General features: G+C 43.9%; 1 protein-coding gene across 2 annotated transcripts in view; it reads left to right on the plus strand.

The window, feature by feature from the left end:
• The first annotated feature begins 256 nt into the window (after window positions 1-256).
• LOC101155382 (E3 ubiquitin-protein ligase RNF31) overlaps window positions 257-15566 on the plus strand; it is a 29171-nt gene continuing 13861 nt past the window's right edge. The window contains exons 1-19 of one of the 2 annotated variants that reach the window (XM_023964925.2): window positions 801-940; window positions 1016-1091; window positions 4743-4941; window positions 5355-5501; window positions 6324-6479; window positions 6619-6675; window positions 7252-7450; window positions 7597-7765; window positions 8109-8233; window positions 8560-8732; window positions 9261-9494; window positions 9567-9752; window positions 9831-9971; window positions 10060-10245; window positions 10883-11089; window positions 11160-11333; window positions 11418-11516; window positions 12708-12797; window positions 14921-15035. In XM_023964925.2, coding sequence (XP_023820693.1) covers window positions 4744-4941; window positions 5355-5501; window positions 6324-6479; window positions 6619-6675; window positions 7252-7450; window positions 7597-7765; window positions 8109-8233; window positions 8560-8732; window positions 9261-9494; window positions 9567-9752; window positions 9831-9971; window positions 10060-10245; window positions 10883-11089; window positions 11160-11333; window positions 11418-11516; window positions 12708-12797; window positions 14921-15035 — 2656 coding nt within the window. In that variant the 5' untranslated portion in view covers window positions 801-940; window positions 1016-1091; window position 4743. Of the gene's footprint in view, window positions 494-800; window positions 941-1015; window positions 1092-4742; window positions 4942-5354; window positions 5502-6323; window positions 6480-6618; window positions 6676-7251; window positions 7451-7596; window positions 7766-8108; window positions 8234-8559; window positions 8733-9260; window positions 9495-9566; window positions 9753-9830; window positions 9972-10059; window positions 10246-10882; window positions 11090-11159; window positions 11334-11417; window positions 11517-12707; window positions 12798-14920; window positions 15036-15566 lie in introns of those variants that run through there. The other variant, XM_020710743.3, reaches the window with a different exon arrangement.

Below are 15566 nucleotides of genomic sequence, written 5' to 3' on the forward strand. Positions count from 1 at the left end.
TTCTATGTCACTTTAAGAGCAACAACAACAACAAAACCCACTAAACTGTCAGTGAACATTAAAAAGTAGGTTGAAATGTCTCCAATCAACCAACAAAAAACAGGTGTTGGCTGTTTAAAGAACCAGAACCGAAAACATCCAATATAAAAAAAAATCAAACAGTGTTTGGGTTCAGTAAAAACCATAAATATATTGATACGTTTCTGTTTATAGCACATTCTGAAACGGAACTCCTCCGTGGTTCGGTTATGACGTCATCCGATGGAAGGATGAGATGATGATCACCTTTGAGCTCTCCAAACCGGAACCGGAACCGAGGATTATAGTCCACGGATCAGCTGATTGGGAGTGACATCACCCGGATTACAGTAGCCCTCGTGTATCACAGCCTGGAGGGACGTCACTGGGTCCGACCCGACGGAACGAAGCTTTAGCGCACGTGCGTCTGCGTGCGTGCGTGCGGAGGAGCTGGTGAAAAAGCAGAGTAAATCAGGTAGGAAAAATGGCAGAGGCGCGCGCATCAACCTAGTAGTAAATCATGCGGCGCGCGCTGCACACAAACCAATGATGCTGCTGTGATTGTTTTGGACAGAGCGCGTGAACGCTCCTCAGTCCGATCAGCAGAGTTTAATTGATGCATTGAGCTCTGACGTGTGCGTGCGTGTCTTCGTGAACATGCAAGGATCATAAAAAATGTTGCTGCACTGACTGTGCACTTGGCTTCAGCGGGGAGGGGCCCTGTGCGCGTGCGCCACAAAGACACGGAGGCTGTCACCTGCAAAGCAGGGTTTCTGATGTCACAGTAGCGCGTGGAAGGACTGACTCCATATTTATTATGGATATTTGTGTAAGGTTTTGGAAAATATCCACCAGGATATTTCATTCATCTGTAAACGGCCATGAAGGATCATCTGCAGCTCTCTGCAGGACATCAGTGGAGGTGCATTAGGCTGCTGTACATTTGATTCTACTGGAACCCTGCTTATATAACGCTGCCCTCTCCTCTCCTAAATAGAAAACAGGGCTCAAGAGAAAATTATCTGAAGATTTATTTACTATGGCTAAAGATGAAACAACTGCAACGGAAAAAGGTAAAGAAGAGGAGACAGATAGAAAAACCTACTTCCTTTTTTATTTCTTTTTTGGCCTGGTACCATGTTGCTGAGCTGTCTATTCTATTGCTGAACCATTTATAATATTAATACTTAAGAAAGTTATGTAATGATAATATTAAAAAGCACCTGTCAGAGTACTCAAGGACACTGCAAAAGACAAGAAAACAGAATTAAAAGCAATAAACAGATTAAGAAAGGAAAGTGATGGTGACGCAACTATGTGTGTCATTGTTTGGACAATTGGGTTTAGATTTTTGTTGTTAAGGTCGTCTGTATCCTAATGTCAGGTGGAAGTGAGTTCCAGAGTAGCTGACAGCTCTGGACCCCATGGTGCTGAGACGGGCAGAGGGAACAGTCAGGTGAGGAGAGGACGCTGATCTTAGGTCGTGGGAGGGTGTTGCAACGTGGACAAAACTGGAGAGGTACAAAGGGGAGAGGTTGCGGATGGCTTTGAAAGTATATATGGGGGGGGGGGGGGGGTGTATAATCTGAGGCTGCTGGATATTGAACCAGTTGAAGTTTATGGAGAAGCTTGTGAGGGAGGCCAAAGAGGAAGGATATGAGACGACCGGTGATGAGGCTGTGGACCAGGATGGAGGCAGTCTAATGGGTAAGGAAGGGGCGGAGACGATTACTGTTTCCAGGTGATGTTATGGATGTGGGCGTGGAAAGAGAGGGAGCTGTCCAGGATGACGTCCAGACTCTTTACATGGGAAGTGGAAGTGACAGATGAGTTGTTGATGGAGAGTTTAAAGCAGTTGACTTTGGAGAGGATAGATTTGGTGCAGATGAGGAGAATCTCAGTCTTTTTGCTTTTAAGGTGGAAGGAATCGGAGGAGAACCAGGATTTAGGTTCAAACAGACAGATTGTTATGGAAGCATTTCTGTTGCATAATTCAAAATAAAAGTCAAAACCAGAAATGCTTTTTCATTTTCTAAATGAAGCTGCATTTTTTGACTCAAAATTAAAATGAAAAAGCAATCCACCAAAAGGCTTTTTCATTTTCTTCCTCAACACTGCTTATTCTGTCACTTAATTAAAATGATAAAAAAATGGTATTTGACATTTAATTTTCAAAAAGTTCTCTGGTAAATGTGTAGCAAAATTCATTTAGAAATGTCTAATTTGACAATTAAAATGGATTAACAGAAATGCTTTTTCATTTTCACAATGTAACTGCATCAAATGACTCAAAAATAAAATGAAAAAGCAATTCTTCAAAATGCTTTTTCATTTTATACTTAAAACCGCTCATTCTGTGTCATAATTAAAGTGAAAATGCAAAGAGTTGATTGCATTTGCGTTTTCACATCCACCCCGCAAAATCTGTAGCAATATTCAATCCCAGTCAGCATTTCCAGGGGGGAGGCGGGGCGATGACGTCAGTGCTGACTGTTCTTCTGCGCACTTTGCCCTCCCGGCAGTGTTGCCAGATTGGGCGGTTTTGGTTCTAAATTTGAAGGTAAAAATGGCTTTAGGGGAGTAGGCAAAATTGTAATGGTTTTAGGGTCTGTTTGGCAGTTCTTATTTTTTTTATGAAAATATATCACCTGACTGTGTGGCTGTTGGAGTTCTGCGAAGCTTCTATGTACTGGAGCTCCGTGAACGCACCAGGCCGAGTGTGGGAGGAGCTACCAGCTAATGTTTTTAGCCGGATCGCTACATGGAGCGGTGTCTCTGTCACTCACTATCTCACTTACAATGCATGGAAGACACTGAGAATGTGGAGAGATCATGTTTATTTGTTTTAAAGAGTTCTACATCATAATCATGTTTCCGTGTTTGAGTTCATCCCAGAGATTCTCCCAGAGAGTCTCTGCTTCAGCTTCCAGGGATGACGGCCACTGCAGCAGTTTTCCATTTCTCTCTCTGAGTCTGAAAGCTGTCCCGCATTAACCCGAGAGGAAAAAATTAAAACCAGATTTATAATTATTGTATCGATTAAAATTTAAAAAAACATAAGATTCAGGAGAAGGGTTTGGGATCCAGCTAAGACGTGTCAACAACAACAATTAGCTTCTGATGCATTTAAACTTCGTACTGCGGGCATAATGCCACAATGTGCATCTTGGCTGTAAATATGTGGGAAAAACTTCAGCCTTTATTTTGTCTGGACAAGATTGGAAACACAAATTCACATGATTGCATGGTTTCTCAGGACTGCCCGAAGCGGCAATTCCGCCTTCAAAAGCCGCCTCAAAGCTACTTTTCTGCTCAGAGACTCTGTTTCCACGGGAGACACAGTCAGACGGACTGAGGTCTGAATCGTCCTCCGGAGCGTTGTACATTACAAAGCACCCTTCACTTCCCTTCACACAAACACGAAGAGTCCGGCTGCACTGATCAGACATGCTTGGCTTGCGCAGAGCATTTAGCCACACCGAGTGAGCACTGACGTCATCGCCCCGCCTCCCCCCTAGAAATGCTGACTGGTATTGACTTATGCTACACTTTTTGCGGGGTGGATGTGAAAACGCAAATGCAATCCCCTCTTTGGATTTTCACTTTAATTATGACACAAAATGAGCGGTTTTAAGTATATAATGAAAAAGCATTTTGAAGAATTGCTTTTTCATTTTAATTTTGAGTCATTTGATGCAGTTACATTGTGAAAATGGAAAAGCATTTCTGTTAATCCATTTTAATGATCAAATTAGACATTTCTAAATGAATTTTGCTACACATTTACCAGAGAACTTTTCGAAAATTAAATGTCAAACACCACTTTCTTTGTCATTTTAATTAAGTGACAGAATAAGCAGTGTTGAGGAAGAACATGAAAAAGCCTTTTGGTGGATTGCTTTTTCATATTAATTTTGAATCAAAAAATGCAGCTTCATTTAGAAAATGAAAAAACATTTCTGGTTTTGACTTTTATTTTGAATTATGCAACAGAAATGCTTCCATAGATTGTGGGGGGAAGGGTGAAGTTGGATTTGGTTGCTAGGTATAGTTGGGTGTCGTCGGCACAACAATGGAACTGAATATTGAATTTACGGAAGGTCTCTCCAAGAGAAAGGAGGTACACGATGAAAAGGAGGGGTTGCCTTGGGGGCACACCAAAAGTCACAAGGGAGGGCTGAGACCAGAGGGAGTGAAGTTGAACACACTGTGTGAGGCCGGAGTCATAGAATATGAACCAGTCTAAGGTAGTGTGGACAATGCCAATGGATGAGAGTCTCTGAAGGAGGATGGAGTGGGGGATGGTGCCGAAAGCCACGCTGAGGTCAAGGACGATGAGAATAGACAGTGAGCCAGAGTTCACAGATAGGAGGACGTCATTAGTGATTATGTTGAGACCAGTTTCAGGGCTGTTACGGGGACGGAAACCAGACTGAAATGTCTCAAAGAGTGAGTTAAGTTAGAATGGAGTAGTTTTGGCAACTACTTTATCCAATAGGTGGGAGATAAAAATAATTGATACTTTATTTATCCCACTATCCGCCAACCCTTCGGTTGTTGGACGACCTGCTCTCCTGCCTGAGCTAAACTGCCGCCTAAAGTACATTGGAAATAGGGTAAAGGTTATGGTAATGTTCATCAACATTACCATGGCTTGTTGCCAAACCATTTATTAACTTGTTGACCTGTTACCATGTTGTTGACCCGTGTTTATGTCTGTGCAGGATGGCATCACTGTCAGAGCAGCTGCAGGATGTGCGGGGTCAGGCCGAGGTCTGTCTGTATTCGGGGGGCAGAGTGGTGGATGTGCGGTCTGGTGTGATTGCGATGGCAAACCTGCCCTTACCGCCTTGCTCCAAATATCAGCACATCGCCGCGGAAAACATGGTCAGGGAGAACAGCTTTGGCACCAACAGGAAGGAGGTAAGAATCTCATTAATATCTAAGAATTGATGTCTTTCACAACCTGCTGGAGTAAGTTACAGCAGTGTTGGTTATTTGAATAATGCAACACTGCCCAAATAGTTTCTGGTTTTGCTGATGCACTATTTCTTGTGCATCAATCCCAAATGGACATTTGGAACCAATCAGTGAAACTGTATCTTAGTTGATGGTATCACATTGAGGGTTGTATGATCTGTAATATGCACAGGTTTTTTTTCCTGTGGAAAAAAATGGATTTATAAGGTTTTACATCACAGATACTGATTTAGAATGTCTCTAAAAATACTCCACATGTCCTCATACAGCTTGTTCTTATTCTTCTAGTTTACCTTGTACCTATGGAGCATTGTACACCTGGCATTTGAATTTTCCATTTCATGCTTCTTCTGCAGACCCTTGCATCCCTTCAGAGGTTCTCTACAGCACTCAACATTCTAGAAAAGTATGGCTGTAATTTGACCAACCCCAACAGACCAAAGTACTGGAGGACGGTCAAACACAACAACCCAGTGTTCAAGGCCACTGTTGATGCTATTCAGGTTAGCAAACAATATTTTATGACTTATACCAGTTTGTGGGAGTTTAACTGCAGACATGTAAAAAAAAGATCAGGCTCCTAAAAGGAGGAAATGCAACCGTTTCACAAACACAAATCCATAGTCTTGTTTTAGTTAAAGTCCAATGACAGTGCTCCTCAATGATCACTATTAGAATCACAACTAACAGTCTGTATTTATATCTTTTCGATTACAAATATTAAAAATCCCAATAGTTTATTATTCGTTGGGAATAGAGAATTGTTTGAGTGAATTTCAGAAGAATACAATCTGGATAAACTCTTTTAGCATTTCATTACAGTCCATTTCAAAAGTAAGAATAGAACCAGCAGAGACTGGTGGAAGGTTTAAAAAATGCTAGCTGTTGTGGAAAAGAGAACTAGGGACTGACAAATAAACAACTACTAGGCCTTTAGGATTTACGCTTGAGACATCTGAAGCGAAAACACATGAGACGCTCTAACAGTGAGAACTGAAAGGAATCTACTTTAGGAACGAAAACAAAGAGTTGATTCCAGCCAGCTTCATGGAGAAACCAAGAAGAAACCGGTATCCCAGAAAACTCACAGCCAACCAAATACAACGGGCAAACCATGACACTCTGCCCTTGTACTGTGTGTGGGGATTTTCTGTTGTACAACAACCTTTGATCAATTTGATTGATTGTCAGATTCTAATGGAATGTGAGGCTGTCCACGAAAATGCCAAGAAGTAGCTGATCACAAAGGTTTTCTCAGCTGTGCAGTCTTGAGTTTTTCTAGCAAGCAAATGACTTGGTGATTTTGCATCTCGGTCTGGTTCCAGGGAGGCCGAGCAGTGCTCTGTCTCTATGGTTACACCAATCAGCAGCCAGACGGGCTCAGCTTCCCCAGTGACGTCACAGATCCTGATGTGGGTAAGGTTGCCGCAGTAACACTTGAAGTCATGAGCCTCAGGATGGAACTGGAAATGCTCATAAAGGTGTGAAGTTTTTCTATGTAATCACATTTCTTTTAATCCGTTTAGTTGACTTTCAAAGAATAAAACATTTTATTTGAAATAAAGATTTGGACTGTTTTTGCAAAAAAACTGTGTTCAATTCTTTTTCTTTTCATTTAAGGAGACTCACCCCCACCCTGAGTTTTATGAGAGAATAATTCCCACACTGAGACACAAGGTAAGCACCCCTGCAGCACCAAAATCACTGTTTTCATGGCCATGATGGATTTAAAAATGACTGCAGAACAGCATTGATTTCAGGTTCATTGAATGACCCCCAAGGCTTTTGCAGATTTTGGCCTCTGTGGTGAAGAGCTTTGGAGAAAAGCCCGCTAAAAACTGATGGTTCTTCATAAGGAACACAAATGTCTTGGTTGCATGCACCCGTACCGGGGGTTGACCCGGACGGGTGCTGTGAGTTTTTGGGTTGTCCAGGCCTAACCCAAGACTGCATGGCACTTGAGTTCCGCAACAAGAGTTGAAGCATTGTAGAGGCAATCCCTCAAACGTAGATTGTTGTTGTCTACAGAAAAGGGCAGTTTTCCATCATTAAAGACTAGTTTATTTTAAAATAAAAGCAGCATTGTGTGTACTTTCCTTACAGCAGATAGTTCATGTGGTGACTGCAGCTGTAGATGTTTTGTTTGACACAAGGACAGTAAATTCATCTGTTTTTCGATATTCAAACTTGTCTTTTGTGTGGTCTTGTGACGTGGTGTGGGCTGCTTTACAAACCTAATTGTTCTCGTTCTAGGACATTGGTCTTAACACTGATGCAGTGCTCTACAACTCCCCCCGAGCAACATGCCATCCAGCCAGTCAGACCAAGTCTCTGGCGTTTCCCCTCCAGCATTGCTCCTCCAGGAAGAGCAGCCAGCCACAGTCTCTGTCCATCAAGCACCAGAGTCTCAAGGCTTTGGAGATCTTTTCCTCCACCTCGAGCAAACATCCTGGTGAGGAAATGTAGTCGTGAACTGTAGTAGTCGTAGTGTATGTAGTCCACAACCTGAGGAAACCCTCTCATGCATACATGGGATGAAGATTTGATCTTTTATATGATTCTTTCTGACTGGTATGCTCACGTTATTCTGTATTTCAGAGAACTGCAGCATTTGTGGAATTTTCCGGATCTCCGCCCACTGCCTCACCTGCCTGCAGGGCCTCTGCTCCGAATGTGACAGGGTCCATCATTCTTCCCCTGAGAGGGCCAGCCACCGCCGAACCGTCATCTCATCATGGTCCTCTTCCAAAGCGAGGACCAGTCAGAGGTCAGGAGCATCCATATGATCTCTGGTCTCCATTTTCCTTGTGGGATTGTTTTGCATTGAGCAGCATTGTTCTGTACTCATTAGCTTTCATTTACAACCAACCTATGAAGACTGCCTTTTTTTTGTTCAGCATCTTTGAGTCTCTTTGTGGCCATTATGAGACTCATGGCCTCCAAGCAGGAGACACCTGCATCTCTGCACTGCGCTTCTTCTGTTCCTCTGATTGAATAAGTGCGTTGTACACTGAAAGGACGTGCTGTTGGATTGTATTGAGGATGAAAAAGGCTTGGAAATAATGCAGTTGCTTGGTTAAGGATGAACTGGATTGTGTCTCCTCTTTCAGTTCTTCCACCTGGTGCTGCACTCATTGTTCCAAGGTGAATTCGGATCGGTGTGTGCTGTGTGAGGACTGTGAACACCCTCGCCTGGGACTGAACAAAGATGAGAATCAGCCTGCAACTCTCAGTGGTTTGTGATATTCTTTAGGTCTTTTTCTCTTTTTAGTCTGAGTTTTTGGAAACCTAGTGACCTGGTGGCTGTGTTCGTTCTTTCCTGAGAGGCTGTGTGATTTTCACTGCGTTCTTTGTTTGTGATTTGAGCTCCATCACTGCTTTCAGCTTTTGTTTCACATCAAAAACTTATCTCAGAAGTGTAAGCATCAGAAAGCCAAAACCGTAATGGTGCTCTTTTCTAATCCCAACCACGGAATTGTAGAGTTTTGTATTTTTGGTGACGTTTTTGTTGCAGCTGTTTGCTCGTATTCATTTTAAAATGAATCTGTCCCTGTCCTTCAGAATGGCAGTGTAAGAGCTGCACGGTGATGAATGCCGGCAGCAGCGTACTGTGTGAGGTGTGTGAAAGACCTCGTTTGGCCACGCGCCCTCTGGTAACTCCATCACATCCACCTGTCACCCCTCCCAGACCTCCAGCACCTGTTTTGGGCATGCCCGGTGACCCTGACAGCCAGGTCAGTAACAGGCACTGCGGTGATCATAGACCTATGTGCACTAGTCTGATCCAACATCACCCTTAGGATTATGAATTGTAAGAATTAAACCTGACGTGGTTCAGCCATGTGGGAGGAGTTTACTCCACCCAACTCAAAACTCCAAAAATAGGTGATTGGGTGGCGCCAAAGTCAATTTTGTGTTTTTAAGTCCTCCGTGACCCTAGCTAACCAAGGAAAGGCTCCCCCTGTAATGCACAAATTTGATCTTAAAGAATAGGCCGGACAGGGGTTATATTTAGGGTCAAATTTGATTTCTAATGGAAGTAAATAGGACACTGCTTCTGTTTGCAACCAGCCTCCAGTGGCCTTTTGAGAACAAAAAACATCTGCTGTCTCTGTTTTCTATAAATTTGCTACTAGAAGGGGATTCAACACATGAACGTGACATCAATTTTCCTGGAAGACATCCCATAATATATGCGTGCACTCAGACAAATGTGTGACAGAGGCAGACTTTGGTTAATGACCGGTGTTTCTGTGTCTCAGTGGGTGTGTCAGTTCTGCACATATCTCAACTACTCTCCCGCCACAATGTGTGAGATGTGTGACCTCAATCGTCCAGAGCCCCCACCCCTACCAGTGAAGCTCCGCCCCCCCTCACCCGTCAGACGAGTTCCCGCCCTGCCAATCAAACCCAAAAAGCCGGCCTCAGAAGATGCTGATTCTTGGAGGCAAAAAAGGATGAAAGAGGAGGGCGAGAAGCTGATACACCTGATAAGGGCAAGTCAGCTTCCTAGACTGTTTCCACATGAGGCCTTAACCTCAACTAATGTGTGTTCTTGTGTTTGGCAGGATGGAGAAAAGAGAGGCCTGAGTCCAGAAGAGGTGTACACAAGCATGAAGGTCTCTGAAGAAAGCTGCAACCTCTCCAGTAAGTGGCTAAAGATGGAGCTCCCCCTGCTTTTGGATCAGATCCGGATGCTGGTAGCAACTTCATCCTCACAGTCCACGTCTGAGCGGATCTGCAAGGAGGATGCTGTCAGTGTGCTCCCATCATCAGCAGATATTCTCCGTTCTTTCGGATACCCGTGCCATCAGTTTTATCTTGTTCTGCAGCCATGTGAAACTCCTCCCGGGGGGAAACCTCCCACCCCTCTGGTCCAGCTGTCTAGAGCCGAAGCCAAGCAGGCCTGGCTGACAGCAGGGGGCGACACAGAGAAAGCCGCTAAACAAGCTCTCAGGGACAGACTTGCTAAGGTGACACGTGCTCTCATTGTACAGTTGGACAGTAGGTGATTTGTGTCATTGTTATGAGATGCCTCTGGCTTCCTGTGCCCCCTCCCAGGTGGAAGAGCTACAAGTGCTTGGCTTCAGGGACGACGCTCGCTGTCATGAGGCGCTGAGGCAGAGTGGTGGCGAGCTCAGGGGGGCTCTGGCGCTGCTGCAGAGGCCCCTCCTGGAGGCCTTCCACATGCGCATTTGGAGCGACAAGCCTGACCCCCCTGTTGACATACACCACCCTGACAAACAGGTGAGAGCTGCTGACCTCTGACGTTATGGTCCCACTTACCTGTCAGAATTCCAGAACAAGGATGTCCAACTGTCGCTGAAAGAGGAGACAAGCTGAGTTTGAAGCATGGTACTCCAACTTCTGTGCTCCGTGTTTTTGACTCCAGCTCCTGTTTGGAGGTCTGGCGCTGAAAGCAGGACGTTGTACCATAAACCCTTAAATCTGCAATAACATAAAACATGGACTTGCTCTCTCAGCAGTTCAAAATGCTACTTGTACACGTTTTTACCTGACACAGCAGCAGGGGAATTTCATGACATTAGGTCTGCTGCTAAATTGGCCATCCACTGGATGCTCAAACCCACGTTAGGAGGTCAGACGTCTGCATTCATGAGATTTGCTGCTGAAGCTGAACACCTGTATCAAAAGATGTCAGGAAATGACAATGTACCAACATAACCATGGGTGGTGAGAACTGGGTGGTCTGTTTTTTCGGATGCTCAGATTACTGCAGGAATTCCTTTAGTATTAATACACTGAAGTATAAAAGGACAAGTAGGAGAAAAGTTCTGCAGGAATAGGTCATCTCTGCAGAGTAAGGATTCAGCAGACTGGCATCCTCGTCTACATGTAAGACTGCTCTCCTCTTCTCTTTCAGCGGGTTTGTCGCAGGCTGCTCGCAGTTTACGATCTTCCCAGCTGGGGGCGCTGTGAGCTGGCTCTGTCCCTGCTCCTGGAGCACAGCGCCCCGTATTCCCTGGAAGACGTGGTGCAGGCTGTCAGGGAGTCCCACGACAGGGAATTCATCAGGAGGGTTCTGGCCAAAGAGTGCCCCATCTGCCTGTCCGTCTTCCCCCACAGTAAGGTACAGAGGTCGTGTCCCTCTGAGGCCGAACTGTGCTGGATCCCCGCTGACATCCCGAACCTCCTCGCAGATGCAGTCTCTGACGTCCTGCCAGTGCTCCGTGTGCTGCGATTGTTTCCAGCAGCACTTCACCATTGCTGTGAGAGACAAACACATCAGAGACATGGTGTGTCCTGTCTGCTGGGAGCCTGACATCAATGATCCCGAACACCTCAACAGCTACTTCTCCACCCTGGACATCCAGGTAGGAAGCTAACGGCCATTGTTTATAGGAGTGGGGTGAGGGACCTCCTATTTAAGCTGCTCAGCTTCCTGCTCTGAATCTCAGCTTCGAGAGTGTCTGGAGCCCGAAGTGTACGAGCTGTTCCACAAGAAGCTGACGGAGCAGGCTCTGATCAAAGACCCCAAGTTCCTGTGGTGCTGTCATGTGAGTCTCAGTCACCTGAGTGTCTTTACACCTGAGTGAGCCAAAACATTCGAGCATCGTCTTTCTGGTTTCATTCGTTTGGACTGAAAATGTCTTCTGATAGTCCTCTCTGTGTCGGCCTGCAGATCAATTTTTTTTTAGCTTTCTTCCTGTCTGAGGGACAGCCTCACCTTTGCAGAGCCACTTTGCAGTTACACTGTGATTTGTGTGTCACGTAATTCCGATTTTAGATCAGGGTCAAAATGCAGTGATGGAGGGGAGAACAAGGTAGTGAAGGGACAAGGAAGATGGCGCAGACTGCAGGGATGGAAACGTGCAGAGGGGTGATCATAGTTTTGTGTGAATTTTGTAACATCTAGATGAAACCCAGACTCTTTGGCCGAATCCAGATTTCTTCCCCACCCCTCCGGTTTCTCCCTACCCCCACATTTATCCCTCCAAATGGAGAGATATGGAAAAAAATAGTGTCTTTAAATCCAGACGTTACTACCACTCCATATATACTACCACTCATGAACAGCAGTCGGTCAGCTACGTTAGCACGGAGCTGCCATCACTCCGAAAATACACAACTTTAAAAATTCATTCCTTACAATTAAATGTAAACGTTTGTGCTTCAGACCACATCCACGTGAAGCTATGAGTTTGTCCTCTGCACCACAGCGCAACGCGGACCACCCTCCCGGCGGAGGAATAGCCAGCCCTAAGTCAATAAGGCTCCTCCCCAAAAAGAAAAAGGAGTTTGGACACCACTAAAGCTCCAAATACCCATTCAATTTTAACAATAGTGAGGAGCCGTAGGGGTAGGGGAGGAATTCGGGTTCTGCCTTGATGTAGGGGCAGGGAGAAATCCAAGAAAAATGCTGTTCACTTTTTTCACATTTATTTATTAATTAATTGCAGTTTTTTCAGTTCAAGAGTATTTTAGTTTTTGCAAACAAGAAAAACCCATTTCCATGGTACGCCAGGAAATGGGCAACCGGATGTTGTTTCAATTCAAGCACTTTATTTTATCATAAAAACGTCAAAATATTACAAATCAAAGGTAGAATTCTGAGAAATATTCCCAGGGAAAAGTGTGTCTGTGTAGAGTCTCATTCGTCCGGGTTGATTCCATCAAGGTAGAATAAAAACATCAGCCTCTTCTGAGATCTGAGTTGAGAATTGATTCTGTGTTTTTTCTCCTTTCAGTGCTCTTATGGCTTCATCTACGATGGAGATCAGCTGAAAGTCACCTGCTTCCAGTGTCGAAACAGTTTCTGTGCTCAGTGTAAGAAGCCAGTAAGTGTCCTGTTTCTCTGCAATGTATTCTTCTCAGCTCCTGACAGAAAACACTGGAAATATCCCCTGCATTTGTTTCACAATAAAAAGTTCAACTAGAAATGCACTGTAAACCCAACGATTAAGCTTTTTTTTAATTGATCTGAAAGAATCCATCGTTGACCTACCCCATGGCAGAAAACGAGACCTTCAGAAGCTTACGATGATGTCATGTTGGTTAAAACTCTCAATCATCCAAGTGAGGTTATCTTGAAGTTGAATGATGGCATCTGGACTTAAAGAAAGAAGACTTCAAGTCCAAAGGCGATGACTCAGCTTCAAGACAGCAATGTAATGTGAATGTGAAAAGTTCCGGTATGGTGGGATATAGGTGCTCCTCAGCTCCACCAAAAGCTCAAGGAGTGTGCTGAGGTTTCTGCATCAACATTGGGGTGGTCCTTAAAAGTGGAAGTTGGAAATTCTAAGCTCAAACCCATGAAGTTGGTTGGGTTAGCTGAGAAAACTCTCCTTGTGAATTTTTGTCTCAATTGGACAATATTTACCCCTCCCTCATTGACCTTGAAGTTTTCCCCTTCAGCCCCTATGGGCGCGCGTTGTCAAGGAATAAAAACAACATAAAAATGAAAATTAGAATCAGAATGAAAGTTTTAACATCAGAACTGATCTCAAACAATTTAATCTACAATTTTAAATGTATGAAAAATAACAAATATCAACGATGATGAAAATTGTAAACATTCAAAACATCCATTATATAACTGAGTATGCTTGTATTCCTCTTTGTTCTATGTGAAAAAAAAAAATTCTTAAAAAAGGCGATATTCATATACCATATACAATCTACAGTCTCTGTCCCAAATATTTGTTAGTGTTCTCTTTGAGACTGCTAAGCCCATCTATTGGCACCCAGCTTAGTTCTCCTTAGTCTTCTGCTGAGGCACCATACCAGTCTCATTGAGGGAGGGGTAAATGTTGTTGGAATTGGAAAAAGATTTACAAGGAGAGTTTTTTTCAGCTATTCCAACAAATTTCAGGGGTTGGAGCTGAAAATATATCAATTTGAAAATGTAGCCCTCTGGAAGGACCACCCTAATGTCCATGCAAGATCCCTCAGGTCCTGTGTTAAGAGGGACTTTTAGGAAGTTCTGTGTCTACGAAACCATGCTCAGCCATCTAAAGATTTGAAGTTATACTATATCTGTAGTTTAGTTCAACCTTTTTTCTGTTTTTCCAGGTTAGTTTCTTTACTTTTAGGTAGATGTTTGCCGCCTTCAGACCTGAGGGTCAAACTACGGACAGGTTGGAAGCCACAGGTGTCAAACTACAGTCCTCAAAGGCCAATGTCCTGGTTGTTTTGTAATAAGCCTGTCTCTGCTGCTTCTTGTTGGAGAAACACACCCTATCCAAATGATGAGCAGCAGGTAGAGCAGGGGAATCTAAAGTCTGCAGTGTGTCTCCGTTGTGTTGACATGGAAATAGAATGTTCAATAATCAATCAGAACGTTTACGTCGCCTCCGTCATGTCTGCGTCTGACGTCCGTCCCTCCGCAACGCAAGCGTTATGCAGGAGGTCTACTCTATTTCCAGTTCGTTGAGATCAATTTCGCGGCAAACAGCAGACGAAACAGAAAATGGGTCCGGATTCAAAATAAAACTTCTGCGGTACTTTCAGAAATAAAAATTATTCAAATAAAAATTTAAGGTAACATGCCCATGCAATTCGGCATGTTAGCACCGCGAATGACACTGATGTCCATTTTCGCCACGGACAACAAAACTTTAATTTTGGCAGTACAAAAACATCATTTATTGCACAAAATATGCATTTTACAAGGATTCGGTGAGGAAGAAGAGGGCATGTGGTCTGATTGCCTAAGTCTGGATGTTGATGACACAGGGGTAGCAGAAATAAGTCCTCCTCCGGGACCTGGGGGGGGCAGCGGAGACAATTTAACAAAGTGACAGTCATGAGACGGACTCTCCACACAATGCATGGGAGACACACCGCAGACAGACCGGCGTAAGAAGCCAACAGGGCAACAACTGTTGGAATGTATGTATGTGTGTGTGTGTGTAAATATATGGTGTGTGTGTGGTTTGTTTGTGTGTGTGTGTGTGTGCAGTGGGAGCCTCAGCATGAAGGACTGTCCTGTGAGCAGTACCAGACATGGAAGAGGGAAAATGATCCGGAATACCAGAGGCAGGGCCTGGCGGGATACCTGCGAGACAACGGCATCAGTGAGCACACAAACACACACACACACACACACACAAGCCTTCATTGTGAACTGTCTGTCTTTGAAAACCTGATCAACAGTTTACAGATTTCCTGTCTTTCTTCTTTTACTTGGTTCACAGACAAAGTGTCTGGTGTTTTCCATGTTCATTCTAATCATTAAAGTGTCTGTGAAAGGTTTTTCTTTTTCCAGCGTTAGACATTAAGTAGTGACAGAAAATGCCTGGACTTTGTTTGTATTTAATTTGTTAGTAATAGTTGCATTCATGTTGGTAACATTCATTACTTAAGGTCAGAAATTGTTAAAGATATATTCTCACGCCTTGGCGGATGAACCTTTATCTCTGTCAGTTCTTCAAAATAAATGAAGGAACAACCATTTTAGCCAAAACGCGACTCTACTAACACAAACCTTAAAGGTTTACCTGTTCATGAATCCCCCAATAAACAAGAAAAAACACGTTTCACAATAAGCTCAAAGTAAAATACTGTCAAAAGTCTGCTTTGTTCACTGTTTGGTTAATTGCTGTCCA

This window comes from Oryzias latipes, chromosome 17, assembly GCF_053564925.1.
Source record: "Oryzias latipes strain Hd-rR chromosome 17, Olatipes_Hd-rR_3.1".
Classification (NCBI taxonomy): domain Eukaryota; kingdom Metazoa; phylum Chordata; class Actinopteri; order Beloniformes; family Adrianichthyidae; genus Oryzias; species Oryzias latipes.